Source organism: Podarcis cretensis, assembly GCF_951804945.1.
Source record: "Podarcis cretensis genome assembly, chromosome: 3".
In the NCBI taxonomy this organism is placed as follows: Eukaryota; Metazoa; Chordata; class Lepidosauria; order Squamata; family Lacertidae; genus Podarcis; species Podarcis cretensis.
In genome coordinates this window covers 56787881-56803612 of record NC_137172.1, presented here as the reverse complement: position 1 = coordinate 56803612, position 15732 = coordinate 56787881, and the positions used below count along the sequence as shown (strand labels likewise).

At 41.2% G+C, this 15732-nt stretch overlaps 2 protein-coding genes across 4 annotated transcripts in view; both read right to left on the bottom strand.

Annotated features, from left to right (window-relative positions):
- TFB1M (transcription factor B1, mitochondrial) overlaps positions 1–3815 on the bottom strand; it is a 31607-nt gene extending 27792 nt beyond the window's left edge. The window contains exons 1-2 of one of the 2 annotated variants that reach the window (XM_079971568.1): positions 3673–3815; positions 2424–2581 (exon numbers count right to left, since the gene is read on the bottom strand). In XM_079971568.1, coding sequence (XP_079827694.1) covers positions 2424–2556 — 133 coding nt within the window. In that variant the 5' untranslated portion in view covers positions 2557–2581; positions 3673–3815. Of the gene's footprint in view, positions 1–2423; positions 2582–3672 lie in introns of those variants that run through there. The other variant, XM_079971569.1, reaches the window with a different exon arrangement.
- A 5980-nt stretch (positions 3816–9795) lies between these two features.
- Positions 9796–15732, bottom strand: part of NOX3 (NADPH oxidase 3) — a 31821-nt gene continuing 25884 nt past the window's right edge. For both annotated transcript variants that reach the window (XM_079971537.1, XM_079971538.1), the window contains 2 exons: positions 13960–14084; positions 9796–12062 (listed from right to left, as the gene is read on the bottom strand). In XM_079971537.1, coding sequence (XP_079827663.1) covers positions 11936–12062; positions 13960–14084 — 252 coding nt within the window. In that variant the 3' untranslated portion in view covers positions 9796–11935. The remainder of the gene's footprint in view (positions 12063–13959; positions 14085–15732) is intronic.

Sequence of the window (15732 nt, the reverse complement as noted above, 5' to 3'; positions counted from 1 at the left end):
ATCAATGATTGCATCATCAAGTTAATTAAATTGGATATAAATTGGACTAAGACATCTATCACAAGATGTATGCACTTGGTCTTTAGTATATAAGTTTAACTACAAAACTTATTTTAACTGTATTAGAAGTTCCTCTTTCATACAGAGTATGAAAGTTAGGGCATACATTCCCTAGCCTATACATGTTTAACTGGGTATAAGTTCCACTGAACTGAAACGGACATATTGAGGACTTGGCTATACAGCTGCAAATAAAACGTTTTAAGTGTGTTGTAAAGTGCAAATACGAATGTGACACTCGACGGTGAAGGTGAGCTATGGCAAATTCTGTACATTTTTCCAGTGCTTTTTTCTGGTGGGATGCAGGGGTACACATACGCCTAAACATTTTGTGAATCTAAGTTTGGCCTCATTGAGGGGCAGTATTTCAATATGAGTAAGGAAATGAGAGTACGCCTAAACATTTTTTTTCTGAGAAAAAGCACTGCATTTTTCAAAAAAGCATTTTCACAGCGTGTTTTATATGTGTGTAGATTCCATCAGCATAAACATATAATATGCTTGAACTGTAAAAGTAATAACATTTTCTCATTAACTATGACTTTGGTTTGCAAGCTTTTTTAAAAAAGAAAAACAATTACCAACAAAACTGTCTGCAAATGAACAAATATGGCCTTCTAGGTTCAAAAAGGCTTACCTCTGCTTAAAACTTTGTCAGATTGTACTATGTAGTTTTCTTCTTCCTCCATGCTCTCTCTCATTTAGTGATTCATCTGATAGACTTAGTTTCAAGAATCACCTTACTTTGATTCAGTTGTCACTTCATTCCTAATGCTACCCTGGCATGACAATGGCACCAGATTTGTTTGATTAGCAGATCCTGCTGACCAGAAAGAACTGGGCCACTTTACATCTACTTTTTTCATATTAAAAAATCACTGTGTAATTGTTAATGAAATTTAGGTTATTTACTGGCTATTCACATAAAAAAAGTTCCCACCTCTCCAACTTTTCTGTTCAAATCGCTAGAACTTGGCAAAAACTAATCTTTCTGGGCCCTCAGACAATAATGCAAAATGGCTGCTGTAGGTGAGCCTGTCTATTCACAAAATGACTGCCAAGAAAGTAACAAAACTGATTACCCTGCATTCAATCTCTCTCACACCAGATCTTCACAAATGCACATCTGTTCTCTCCCAGATATAGTGACTGAAAGTGCATTCGTATGTAACATATGTCATATGTTTAACTAGTCCAACATTCAAACCTATGCCACATAGTTGTGCTGCCTGCAAGCGCTCCCGTTGGAGAACAGCTTTTACCAAAGGTGTCGTGGATTTTGAAGACACTCGAACTCAGGACGCAAGGGAGAAACATGCTAGGAGGAAGGCACGCTTGGCAAATCCACACTATGATCAGCTCCCGCCCAGAAACCAATGTCCCCACTGTGGAAGGACGTGTGGATCCAGAATTGGCCTCCACAGTCACTTACGGACTCATTGTTAAAACTGTGTTTATGGAAGACAATCTTACTCGGCTACGAGTAATCACCAAAGAATAAGACAGTGCAAAGCTATCAGGGAGAATAGTCTAGCGAACTGGTTAAACACATGGCATTTGGTTCACAGGAATTACATTGCCACACATGAACTCTCTTCACATGGTCTACCTCACTGGGTCACTGTGAAATTAAATAAGAGAATCATCACTCTCACTAGTGGTTTCAGTACGGGGCACATTGTTTATGTTTCAGTTTGGGTGATAACTTGGCTCCGCATAACATAACTTTATCCATTAATTTATATCATCAGAACACGCTATAGAGGTAAATTGATAGCCTTTCACCTATGCTACCATACTGAAGTATTCTAAACTGTAGACATTACATAATTAAGGCCTGGAGTATAGGCAATTCCCCAATTATGTGTGTTCAAGGCATGCACAACCTTGACTACATACATTGTCACAAACCTGGAAGTGGCAAAAAAAAGAAAGTGCAAAAATGGCCCCCAAAGAGCACAAAAACTGTGCAAAAATAGCATCTAGTGACCCAAAGCCTTAACAAGTGCAATTCCAGGAGCCTTTGCACTGACCTTGGAGAGGCCTGTGAAGAGTTGGGAGTTTTGAGGGAGCAATTGCGGTGGAATTGCCTATATGGAATATTTTCATGAATCATGCCATATCTGGGCTTTAATTGTGCACTCACTTACCTGGGAGTAAGTCCCATTAAACTCAATGGGTCCTTTTTCTAACAAAACAATAGAATGCTTAAACTGTTAATCCATGTTTGAATAATTTAAATATAGTGCATTCAATTTAAATAAACATACAAATATAATCTATTTAAACACAGCTTTTTAAAAATGTAGAAAACCACAAAGTAGTATATGTATGAAAACTGAAAGATGACACAGACTGCTTACCTGTAAGTCTCAGATCCAGAAGAAAGTTCTGGGACAGCTGCTTTTCAGCTTTGAGCTTAAACAGTTTAATAATTTCTCCAATTGTTGGAAGAGGTGGTAGGCGAAACATAGCCGCTTGTCTTGATGCAGCCATTGATTAAAAGTGTTACTCTTTGCCACTAACAAAATATTAGGAGGAAAAGATTAAATCAGAACTTATTATATATTCGGCTATCAAGTTTTAAGAGGCATCGGAATTCTACACCCACCCACATGAATGCTTTTTTAATTGGACCAGCAGCATCCAACACATGCTTTCCGTCAGCATCAAACATTCTAAAGTACCCAAAACTTTATGTAATATGTTTCTGAAGACTTTCTGACTGAAAATATGGCCTAGAGTGGATACAAATACAGTGGTACCTCGGGTTACATACGCTTCAGGTTACATACGCTTCAGGTTACAGACTCCGCTAACCCAGAAATAGTACCTCGGGTTAAAAACTTTGCTTCAGGATGAGAACAGAAATCGTGCTCCGGCGGTGCAGCAGCAGCAGGAGGCCCCATTAGCTAAAATGGTGCTTCAGGTTAACAGTTTCAGGTTAAGAACGGACCTCCGGAACGAATTACGTACTTTACCTGAGGTACTACTGTATTTATGTGTGGTTTAGGAAGCAGCACACGAGATAATAACAAATTGCCCTTGCAATCCTGGTTCAATTATATGTTGGGGTGCTTCTAAACTCACTTCGAGAAAACATTGAAACCCCGCTTTTCGCAGCCCTCATATGGCAACTCTAGCTTGCCTTGCAAGAACCTGCAAGGGCCGTATATAGAAAGACTGGTCTTCCGTGAGTGCAACCTACTCAAGTTTAGCAAGCAAGGCGCCACACGCCGCTCCTCTGCGGCTTCCGTGTGAGCTGAGGGGCAGAAGCTTCGGGCTGCCAACTGGCTAGAGAAAATAACCGTTCTTGGAGCCTGTTGAGAACAGCTTATATGTGTTTTTCACAGCATTTGATAATGGATTCAGGTGGGGTGGTCGAGGGAAGGGCATACACCGTCTCCCGTCACGGGCTTCTTTGGGGGGGGCGGGGGCTTGGCGAAAAGGCTCGCGGCCAGTTCACTGAGGGGAGTCGGCGCGAGCGCACAGGAGGAGCAGAGCAGCCGGCAGAACCAGCCGCCGCGCGCTCAGGTCGTCGGTGCGCACGCGCAACGCGGGGAGGGGCGGAGGAAAACGCGCGAGAAGCGAAGGCGGGCGCTTGCAACTTACAATTATGGGTCCGTTTGCCTCACAAGACGCCGCATTAGGAAAGAGGCGGAATGAAGTAAAACGACGAGGAACACAAATACCGGGGGAGGGGAGTGCTCGCTTGTTGCTAATGAGATGGAATACCGTCAATTGCCCCTTTCCCCCCAACCTCCCTTAAATAAAAAAAATTTACCCTCAAGACCCCGGATGCGGAAATCCGTATTATTCTTCCCACTGCAGGATTGGAGAAGACGCTCTACCCCTTCTTCTTGTCTTCTCTCCAGGGAGAACTCCGCCCGACTGCCGACTGCCGCCCGCTCATTGGCTGGTGTTCATTAGAGCCTAAAAGGGGCGGGGCGCACTTGGCTGCGTATAGCGCTCGAGGAAGGCGTTAGCCGCTCAACGCTTTATTGCTTCGCTGCCTTCTTCCGCCTCTTTGTTGTTTCCGGAGTTTTTCGCTCGCTGCTTTCCACTACCCAACTTTCTCAGCCAGCCCTCAAGAGCGAAGGGCGGGAAGATCTGAGATCCTTCTGTGGCATTTAAGCTCTTCCTTCAGTGGAGATTTGACTCTGGGTCAGGATCATGCAATAGGGAATAACATAGGAGAGTTCGGAGTCATAACAACAGATTCCAGCGAGAAAAGAGCGTCTCTGCACGTGTGCAAAGTGCAGTTCCCCCTCTGCTTAGTAACCATGAGAGATAGTATTTTGGCATTAGGAGATGAGGTTATGTGAGAAGGTGTAGCTAGTATGTAGAATGCAATGCAGAATACTAATGAAAAGCTAATTTTTATAGCAGTCAAGAACTCCCTTCTGTCATGCTGATCCTTGGTCAGGTCAGTCACATTTTCCCAAGTCTAGCAAAGGTGTGAGGGAATTCCATAGACTTCACGCTGACAACAGAAAGCAGCAAGAAATCCCAGTTGTTTTCTCAGCCAAGAGTTCCCAAACACTGGAACATGGACCACCAGTGGTCCACAAGCGTTATTCAGGTGGTCCACAGTGTGTCTGGATTTGTGGTTGAAGACAGAAGGTGGCACATCTTTTGCATTAAATAGATTGGTTTTTTATTGTATTCTTATGAGTTGTGGGGGGTGGGTTGTGCGCCCTAGCCCCCTTCTACTAACTAGATCCAGCACAGATTCAATTCTTGGAAGATCCAGGCTAGCTTTCTGGTGAGGTAATGCCCCCCTATCTAAGATAACTGTGTCATACAGCAAATTGGTGGGGGCCCCTCCCTCAACTCTTAGCTCTGGCTTTTGTCTAACTACCATCATTAGAAGGACGAAGGCAAAAAGTGAGAGTTGTATAGAAGCTTATGTGTTGTGTAAAATTAGTTTTGCAATTAGAAAATGTAGATTTTTAAAAAATACAAAGTGGAAGTATACAAAAAAATAACATTTTCAACCTTTAGATTTTGTTTCATTCTGAAAAATACTGTTTCATTTTACAATTTATTATTGCTTACTTTTGAATTAGACGTATATGGGGGCACCAAAATAAGTGCTTAGAGCCTCTAAACTGGCCCTGCCCCCCTTAATCTAATTTCCCCCGTTTTGTAGAAAATCTGATAAATAAATAAAAAAAACTGTTGGTGACAACACATTTGCAGTATTACTTTCCTCTCTGTAAGCACCCATAAAAAAAACTTATCTTGAGAAGTATTTCTACAGCTGTAGTTTTCAGTTTACAAGTGGTGAACATACAACACTTCATTTGTTCCATATTCTTAATTTAATCGGACAATGGTAAAGTGTTTCAGGTTCTCAATACTATGTCTTCATATTCAGTGGCAACGTCCAATCAATTCAACATTTGTGTCTTACACAGGTCCTGGGCACCACTCACATAATTAAGTGTTGGGCTGCCTCCTTTCTTGCTGGGTCTGTGACCAACTGTTCTAGGGCACAAATTATTGAACACAGGTTGAAATGTCACATGCTAGCATTCCAGCTGCCGGATATAGTGTAGCTAAAAATACACATACCTTCTTCAAACAATTTCTAGGGATGATTGTCAGAGGCGTCCTGCTGGCAAAGGAAGTGATTTTGGGAGGCCGTTTGCACAAACGTTCCGCAAAGCAGGGAAGAATGTTCTCTCCGTGGTACTGTAAAACTAATGATGGGTTTCAAGGATTTCCTAATGATTTTGTCTGTTTCCATTTTCTTACTTGCTGTTCACTCTGAGAATAAATGAATGGCAAGACACTGTTTTGTGGTAGTGGAATGTTTAATAAAAGTGCATAGAGATTGTCTGGAAGATCAGTCAGTGCATTAGATAAGAGCAGAAATCAAAGATTTACTGAAGTAAGTAACTTCACTCCTTTTCACCCATTCACTTTGTAGAAGTGTCCAGTACTCAGTGGAGCAACATGCACTTGTTATTTGGATAATTGGTGATAAATTATATATATTTTTAGAAAACCAAGTTAGTCCCACCCATTTTTTGTCCAAAATGTGACAAACGTTAACCTCAAATAACTTGAGAACCAGAATCCTAATGATGCTTAAGCACTTCTTAAAAGCATTAGGCAGAGTGAGATAGGACATTAATAAATCTCAGCCTCAGGTGTTTGTACACAATCTAGGAATGAAACAGATATTGACGTACTGTAAGTAAAGGAAAAAAGCCCAGATAAATCAGGAGCTCAAATGTACCTGATCTTCTGAAAGTAGAGCTTGCAGTTGGCACTGAATATGAATACAACACAGAGCAAGCCCCATTATCAGCAGGGAACTTCCTTTGCAGCCTAATCAGAGAATTGTAGAGTCGAGGGCCATCTAGTCTAACCTCCTGCAATGTTGTTTGAAAGCATCAAAGCGGCCCATCTAGGTTGGGGTAGAAAAGGTCAGAATCAGCCCTGGTGCTCATCCTATTCCCCATCTCTTCCAAGACAAGGAAAATTAAATTTTAGAGAGTAACTGTCAAGGAAAACTGTGAAAGTCATATTTTACTCTCCTTTAGCTTTCAACTTACTCATTTTTTAAAAAATTAAGTGAAATTGAAGCCTTTTTAACCAGCTACAGTTAAAAGCTGATGGCTGAAAATAGAATTAACTATTCTAAAGTTAAAAGTTAGATCATGACAAAAATATTTAGGAACAATTCATCTCTTCTCTCCAGCACTCAGTAAATCTGCTCAGAAGATGCAGAAATAAAGGCATAGCAAATAAACAACATGCACAGTAATCTCACCACTAGATGACACTCTTGTTCCGTGCTATGTGAACTCTTAAATTTCTAGATTACCAACATCACCAACACCAAAAACCTGAATGCATGGATCAGGTTAATGAAATAATCTTTCTATGAAGAAAGAAAAGAGGAAAGTACACATAATAAAACTGGATGCCACCTTGACTAGGAGGGATATATTTGCACAAGGAACCTTTATAGCGGAAGGTGATTTTTTTTTTTTTTGAGATTGTTTTCATTCACATGGAACCCCTACTTAGCAATGCACTGATTATGCTGTCAGCTGACCATGAAAAGTCTTTAAAATGGCAGTTTCCTGGAGAACAGCAAGGTGGCAGCACAGCTAAGGGTGAGCATGTTGAGAAGCCTTGGCTCCATTATATATAAAAAAGCCACTTTGCCATGGGAAAAATTGCCTTATTTACATAAAGTGCACTTATTTACATAGGGTGCACTTAATTGCACACAATGAATGAATAATGAAATATTTCAATGAAGACTGAGCAACTTGAGCCCAGAGCTTTCCAAACTTTTCATGTTGGTGACACACTTTTTAGACATGCATCGTTTTGTGACACAGTAATTCAGTTTTACTAGCAAACCAGAGGTTAAACGAACCCCTTTCCAGCCCCGGAAGAAGCGTGAGGCGCATTCACACGATACACCTACAGACTGCAGCAGACACATTAATATGTCACGACACACAGTTTGGAAAGCTTTGTTTTAGCCCAATATTTTTATCTTACGTTCGTATTAAGACACTCATTCTTCACCATAGTGCCATTACTTGCAATGAGGCTGCTCTAGAGTAAATAGATCTAAGGAGGTTGTGACCTCAATGCTGCTGTTTCATTGTTCAGATGGTGTCCCCAAGAGTTGAACCTAAATGTTAAGATAGAAAGGTACATGTGAAAGACTTTTATGTCTCTCTACCTGAAAATCTAAATCATTTTTTTAATAGTTTGGTGAACTTAATGCTTCTCCCTTAACACTCATCCATGCAGGAGAAACTGAGCCTGTGATTAACCACTTGTAGAGTGACTGAAGGCAATTTAAAGTAAGTCTAGTTGTGCTGGTCATGGGGACTGTGGTGTCACTTCTGTCATTATGACAGGTTGAGCTCAAGCCCATGAATCAAGTTTGTGACTATCTAATTTCTTAATCGATAATGCTTGCTTCAGTTGACAGAACTTTCCCTGCTTAACACTGCAACTAAATACTTAATGCTTTTGGGTAGTCATTGGGATTAATGAATATGGTCAAGTATAACCACAAAACTGAGACAAAAGGAAATATTTTACTCCTCTGTTCATTTTCCTTGATATCCCACTGAAAATTCATTCATGCTGCAACAATGATTTTTGTATTTCTTGATGTTAAAGAATAGGAAGACAGGATGCGACCTGCCAATCAATCTGGGTTATACTCCAATAATTCTCAGATATTGCCCATCGTCTGTGGAAGGTCTTGGAGAACCGCTGTAACCCTGTACCCACGTACCTGAGAGTAGGCACCACTGAACGTAATAGTGGATTAGATCTGAGTTGATATGTATAGGGCAGAACTCATATAATGCCCTATCACAACCCACCAGTAGCGTATTGTGGGTTGCCTGCGCCTTAGGCAAGTGCTGCACCCCGCATCAGTGGACAGGGTAGCTGGGGTGGAGTCATGTGCCTGAGGGGCACATGTGGAGCCCACAAGGCACATGGCTGCTGGTGCCGGCGCTGCTGCTGCTGGTGGCCACATACCCTCCTGACTTGATGGCTCCAGCGCTTCCCAGCTCAGCCAGCCAAGGGGCAGGGCATCCCTTTGTCAGCCACAAGGAGAAGGAGGTGCGACCTCAGCTTCTAAGGCCCAGCCCAGGCCCAGTTTGCCTCCCCATGGCTCTAGAAAGGGGAAGATCAGCCACGCAAGGGAGCCTCTGAGAATTTTGTGCCCATGGTCACCACCCCTCTGCCCCCCTCAACACTACGCTACATCACTGCAACTCAGGCTTCAAGAACAAGGTCTATGTGATGTTTATTTCAGTTCTGCAGTTTTGCTAAAACTTCACATATCCAAAAAGCAAATTCATTTCTGTTTGTTATTTTGTTTTGCCCTTCATTCCACCTCACTCCAGGCACAGCTGCAATATGCACTCCTAAAGTTGTAGTCAATGAGTAAAATAGCACTTCTCCCAGCAGGGTTCTATACATCCTCATCCTATTATCTATTTCTGATTTCAACTGCATCCATAATAAAGTGATCTTCATTCAGTGTAAATACAGTTTCATTCTAGTCTAACAAGCTTCGCCAATCTTTCCCCCACCTCCTTCCTTTCCCCCCCTTTCATTCTAAGTCATTCACCCTGATACCAGGGAAATTCACCTCTCACAGTGATAACACTTCTGCTACTCAGTCAACTACAGCAAGGATTCAAAATGCGTCTTCTGTAGCATACCACATTGATTTGCAAAAGCGAGAATAAATCAAAGCAGTGGAGAGATGCCACATTGCGCTAGAAGCAAAAACATTACATCTTGTTGCAGGAGGCTGCCCTAAGTATAGGTTGTGGGGAATGAGAGCACGGCACTTCAGACACTATGCTTGTTGCTTCCTATATAGGCTCCATTAAAAGAACCACTCTGGATCTGTCAGAAATTACCGCTTCTTTCTTCAACAGAGTAGCAGCTGATCCTTGTTTCCGCACAGCACTCCTCTTCACAAAAGCTTGATGTTTCTTTCTCTATGAAATTTATATTTTTAATGTGTCAAGTTTCTCTGAGGTTCAGTACAACACTGAGGCGAAGGGAAGCCTCCGGGCAAACCACCACAGAGATTCATTCATCACTTACTCTGTGGCTCCTGCCAATGCCCCACATTAATCATTTCATACAGAGGGGAAAGAAGAAGAAAAAACACATCTTTTAAAACTATTTGGAAATAAAGATATACAGCCTTAAACTCAATCATAGTACAACTGTGGCTTTTATAGCAAGCTTTCCATACAAATTTGGTCCCCAAACAGAAGATTATAAACTATAACTGTAGCATTCAGTAATATGCAGGGTTTCTTGCTCTGTATACTCTTATTGGGTTTTTTGTTGTTTTTTTAGTGTTTTACCACTGCCTTGTACGTGCATGTATGTATAATGTTGTCATTTGTCTTGTTCATCTGGTGACACACATGGGATGCTTTGCACTTCAGGTTTTATTGCGTGGATCAGTAAACGCATTATCTGATCCCCTTGATCCGTATTTTACACCTCAGTACAACTGCAATGCCTTTCTTTTGTTTACTGTCAAACAAATCTACTGCTATTTCTGTGCTAATTCTTTGGAGTTTTTATGGATTCTCCCCCCCACACACACACTTTTTGGAAACTTCACCATGAAGTATGTAAGTGTCAGGTTTCAAATACGTATTCTTAATGGTTTATCAATGACCAGAGTAAAGAAAAACAGCACTTACAGGGAGAGGAGGGAAGTAGCAAAGCACCTGAGTAGGAAAAGTGTTATGATCTCAGCTGGAATCTAAAAACAGGTGGGAGTTGAATCAGGCAGAGAGAGAAAGGGGGAGCAGAACAGTCTGAAAGCATAGAAGGTAACTAAGCTGGAATTTTCAAGTGGTATTCAATCACATACCAGGCGCATTCAGGTTGTGTAATTAAAGTAGATTTGGAGCTCTTGTGTAGGGTTGCCATACATCTGGGGAAACCCAGACGTGTCTTCTTTTTGAGCGCCAACATACCCATCTGGGCAGATTTTTACAGTTTAAAGGAAATGTCTGGTTTGGGGGCGTGTTTGGGGCTCAGGCATTTCAGGTGCCCGCACACCTCTTTCCCCAGCTCTGGCTTGCAGTGGCTCAGGCTGTCCTCTTTTTTGCTCTTCAAGATATGGCAACCCTATCTTGTGTGACAAGCTTGCTCCCCTCCTCATGTGTTATGTCTTTGTAGATTATGAGCCTGAGAAGAAGGACCTGAAACTGATTTCTGTAAGCAGTGCTGAGAGCCTTTTTGGCTAAAGGGCAGGATATAAATGCTGTAAAGAAATACATAACAAAGGAGGGGGGATGCAGGGAAGCCTTGAACAATACATTTTCATTGTTAAAGATCAAACAAGGTTCAGACAAACTTAGACCCAGTAGTCCTTAATAATTCTGAGCTTGCAAGCTTTGTGTTCCATGTTATAAAGATTTGCAACTGATTCAGTTTCATGAGATTGTGTATCTATGACCAAGAAGGCTATATCACTCTACAGAAGACCTTACAGGACAGATAGGTCTGGTTCTTTTGTTCCTATAAAAACTGCACAATAGTAACACATGTTGTATCTTCACTACCACACAAACCCGATTCTCATTCAGACCACCAAATGGAGTACAATTGTTGTTGTTATTATTATTAATGTGCTGTGACTAGATGGTGGGACTGGTGAACTGAGGTTCTGCCCATCACTTTTTTATTTTAAGCATGATCTAAATGTATTAGCATTTATATGTATTATTATTGTTGCTGTTGTTTATTGATTTATATAACACTTACATGCAAAAATAGCTTCTAAGTGGTTTACAGCTATAAAATCAATTAAAAAATTTAAACATAATTAAAATACACAATAACAATTCCACCAGAGCATTTAAACATCCCTAATGAAAATATACAATAAAACAAGCCAGTTAAAAAGCACAACATCTGAAGCAGTTAAAAAAAAATCAAGTTCAGAGGAACGCTTGCCTAAACAACAAAAAACTTCTGGGATCTCTCATATTTCAGCAGGGAGAGCATTTTACAACACTCGTGCTGCCACTGAAATACCCCACCTCCAGGTTACCATTAGCTGATAGAAAAACAGCCAAGTCCCATTTGCTAATCCTAATGCTCACAGAGGAGAGGGAAGATTGTTTTTCAGGTGACCTGTTTGCTTAGCACTTGTCTAACTCAGAATATGTGGGACTACTGAGCTGGTGAGAACTTCCCTCCACTACTGTGCTGTTGTTTTTAAAGCATCACCCTCACCCTAAGCAATCTCAGGTTGCAATTTAAGGACAAAGTAAATTCCTCCACTAAACACAGAATGCCAAATGCTCTGTTTCAAAAGGTCTAGATTCTAGAAACTTTCTTTGTTGTAGTAAAACTGAACACCTCTTGGATCAGCAGATGAATACCAGCTGCACTTCTTTCGAAGGGTTTGAGACAGAGATTTAGGTCCGCAGAAGAAAACACCAATGTTATTGCTGCCAAGAAAAGCAAGATACCCAGATTAATTTCAGAAGGAAAGGGGGGGGATAATAATATGTAATGCCAACTTTATTACAGAGCATGGGAAATATGTTTCCAGCTTCATGACCATTATTTGGGGGGTGCTGTCAGAACACTGAATGGCAAGATGAAATTTGCACTGCCCTGGAGCTTTTTTTTGTCTGTTTCGGAAAGTCACCCTTTAAAAGGGTCTAAACATGCATCAAACATGTTTATAGGGAAAAAATCCTTTAAAGCATGAACTATATGGACTTGAAAGCAAAGACTTTATATTCTGTCATTTTTGTGTATCACAGCTGATTTCATATGGCCTCCCAAGTCAGTGGTTAGGCATCTCTGGATTAGGTAGTCCACTGGATAGATTCCATTTGAATCCATACTAGGAAGTAAGCTTCACTTGTCTCAGTAGTGGTTATAGCTGAGTGCATGTTTTTTTCTTATTTAAAAAGACATTCTTATTGGTCAACTGGCAGGTAAATAGTAAAGGTAAAGGTAAAGGTACCCCTGCCCGTACGGGCCAGTCTTGACAGACTCTGGGGTTGTGCGCCCATCTCACTTAAGAGGCCAGGGGCCAGCGCTGTCCGGAGACACTTCCGGGTCACGTGGCCAGCGTGACATCGCTGCTCTGGCGAGCCAGAGCCGCACACGGAAACGCCGTTTACCTTCCCGCTGGTAAGCGGTCCCTATTTATCTACTTGCACCCGGAGGTGCTTTCGAACTGCTAGGTTGGCAGGCGCTGGGACCGAGCAGCGGGAGCGCACCCCGCCGCAGGGATTCGAACCGCCGACCTTTCGATCGGCAAGTCCTAGGCGCTGAGGCTTTAACCCACAGTGCCACCTGCACTGCTAAACAGGGACTGATAGGTCTGTCAATTTCTAGTTCTAGTTCTTCCAGTCTTACATTCACTTCTCCACATTTCCACAACAGCTTGTAATTAAAGAAAACATTTTCATGAAAACTCACCAGCATTTTAGTGTGAATTTCTCCTAATACTGTATTGCTTGTATATATGCACATGCTTGTTTATAATTCTGCCTAATATATACATTTTTGCAAAGCAATCTGCCCTAAGATAATGCACTTTTCACATGTTACTTTCATTAGTATACTCATATTCATGCACACTGTATAAATTACTTGGAGAACTAGATTGCAAAATTTGAAGAAATGCAAATTTCAAATGATGGCTGCATTTTGGTATACACACTGTTTCACATTACATAGATTCGCCTTTAAATGCAAACTGAATTGAATTTCTCCCACACCCCTACTGCTGTTAAGAAACCACAAAATATTTTTGTTTATGTCCTTTTTCTGGGTGATAAAGACAAAATAAGCTGCAGTGACTGCTTCAGAGGCTACTGGGAACAAATAAGCCTTTTCTAAGCTTTTCTTAGCAAAACTCTGGAGTTCAACTTAGACCTTTCAAGCTGAGATGAACTAATAACATAAGAGCATTGTCTTTACATCCACAGCCAATTATGTTGGGGAACAAACACATCCTTGACATCGTAAGAAAAAGGCCTCACTGTTTATCTCTTTAATAACCATTTTCAAGGGAAATTAGTGTTACTTTGTCCTTTGTGCTGAACAATAATTGGATTGTGTCTTTCAATTATAGCTGGACAAATGCCAAGATATTTTAATACTTTAAATATTAGATTCTCCTGTCCAAAAATTAGATTTTATTGGCATTGTCTATCCAAGATTTCTTCATCTAAAGTTTTATTACACATAAAGATGCTTTCAGCATAAGAACTCAGCTCAAATTATTATTGAAAGTGTTATTGATAAAGTGGTACAATTTTTCTTCCCTACCTAGCTCACTGGGGGAAATGCAGTATAATGACATTACTTGCTAATTTGCCTTACCTAGGATGATTTTCTGCTATATGTTTGAATTCTGTGTCCCAGTTTGGTCGTCCATAGAAGGTCTTTTGTTTCAAACCAGTAATTACATCCAACTTTTCATCATAATGTAAGGCAATATGAGTAGCCTGTATTGTTGAGAACCAAAAGGTAATTATTTGGGAACAAGAAAGTTTAACATCACCTTCAAGTAAAAAAGGAAAGGCTATAATACTAAAATATGGAGGAACAGACTAAAAGAGACACTCAAAAGTCTAGATCAGGGATGCCCTCCAAATGACCACTGACCATGTTGGCTGGGCTGATGGGATTTATATTCCAAGTTCATATTCTCCTGGGATAGCTCAGTCAGTAGAGCATAACAAAATAAAAAAATTCCTTCCAGTAGCACCTTAAAGACCAACTAAGTTAGTTCTTGGTATGAGCTTTCGTGTGCATGCACACTTCTTCAGATACACTGAAACAGAAGTCACCAGACCCTTCTATATAGTGAGAAGGTGGGGAGGGGTATTCAGCAGCTTCTCTTTCCAGTCTATTTCTGAAATTCCTTTGTAATAGAACAAGATCTATACAAGATCTCAAAGTAGCTGTTCTATTACAAAGGAATTTCAGAAATAGACTGGAAAGAGAAGCTGCTGAATTGCAACTTATTACCAAACTTAAAACCATGGAGAGACCTGGTCTGAACAAAGACATTGGATTCTTATCTCATTATATATGACAAAGCCATTTTTCACCTTCTCACCCCTTGCTTTTTCCTGTAAGACCTATTGCAGTCATTAAGAGTCGTCAACAGGCTCATCACAGCTATCTGCCAATCACCCAATCCCACCACCCTTCTGAGTAATACCCCTCCCCACCTTCTCACTATATAGAAGGGTCTGGTGACTTCTGTTTCAGTGTATCTGAAGAAGTGTGCATGCACACGAAAGCTCATACCAAGAACTAACTTAGTTGGTCTTTAAGGTGCTACTGGAAGGGATTTTTTAATTTTGTTTTGACTATGGCAGACCAACACGGCTACCTATCTGTCAGTAGAGCATGATCCTCTTAATCTCAGGGTCATGGGTTCGATCCTCGTGTTGGGCAAAAGATTCCTGCATTGCAGGGAGTTGGACTATACATGACCCTTGTGGTCCCAACTCTACAATTCATAAGACATCTTCATTAGTTATGACCGTGGTATTGTTGCTCTAAATGTTAACATTCTGTGGATGTTTCTGTAATCGGCATCCATTGTAGACCTGCCCAATCTCATCTGTGGCATGTGGTGCTGGCATGCAGACTTTCCACATTAGCAAGCAGATTCACATGGGTAGCTAAGCTACATACATCATGCAGCATCTACTCAAGGTCTGCAAGAGATAATGGAATTCTGTAGCTATGCCTCCCTTCCCTCTTCTCTTTCCCCATCTCCCAGCTGCATATTCATACCCCTCCATCCTTGCATTCCTTTCTTTATTATCACAGTGGCATCAATTTGGGTAGCAGACTGCACAGTAGGCAGGAATTCTTGCCCTGGTCATCAAACTCCTGAAAGATAACCCCAAATTATGTATAGGTAGAAGATAACCCCAAATCTGTCCCCAGTGCCTTCCTGTTTCAGTTAACCAAAATAGTTAGTAGAGACTAATGTACAAGTTGTGGGAGAAATTGTGAAGTGCCATAGAGAGAAATTTAGTGGACAGGGTGGCACTGTCATAAGGGGTTGGGAGCAGGCAGAGTCACGGGGAAAACGAAAGCTGGAAGGAGGGAGAGGAAAGAGTAAGAGAAGAA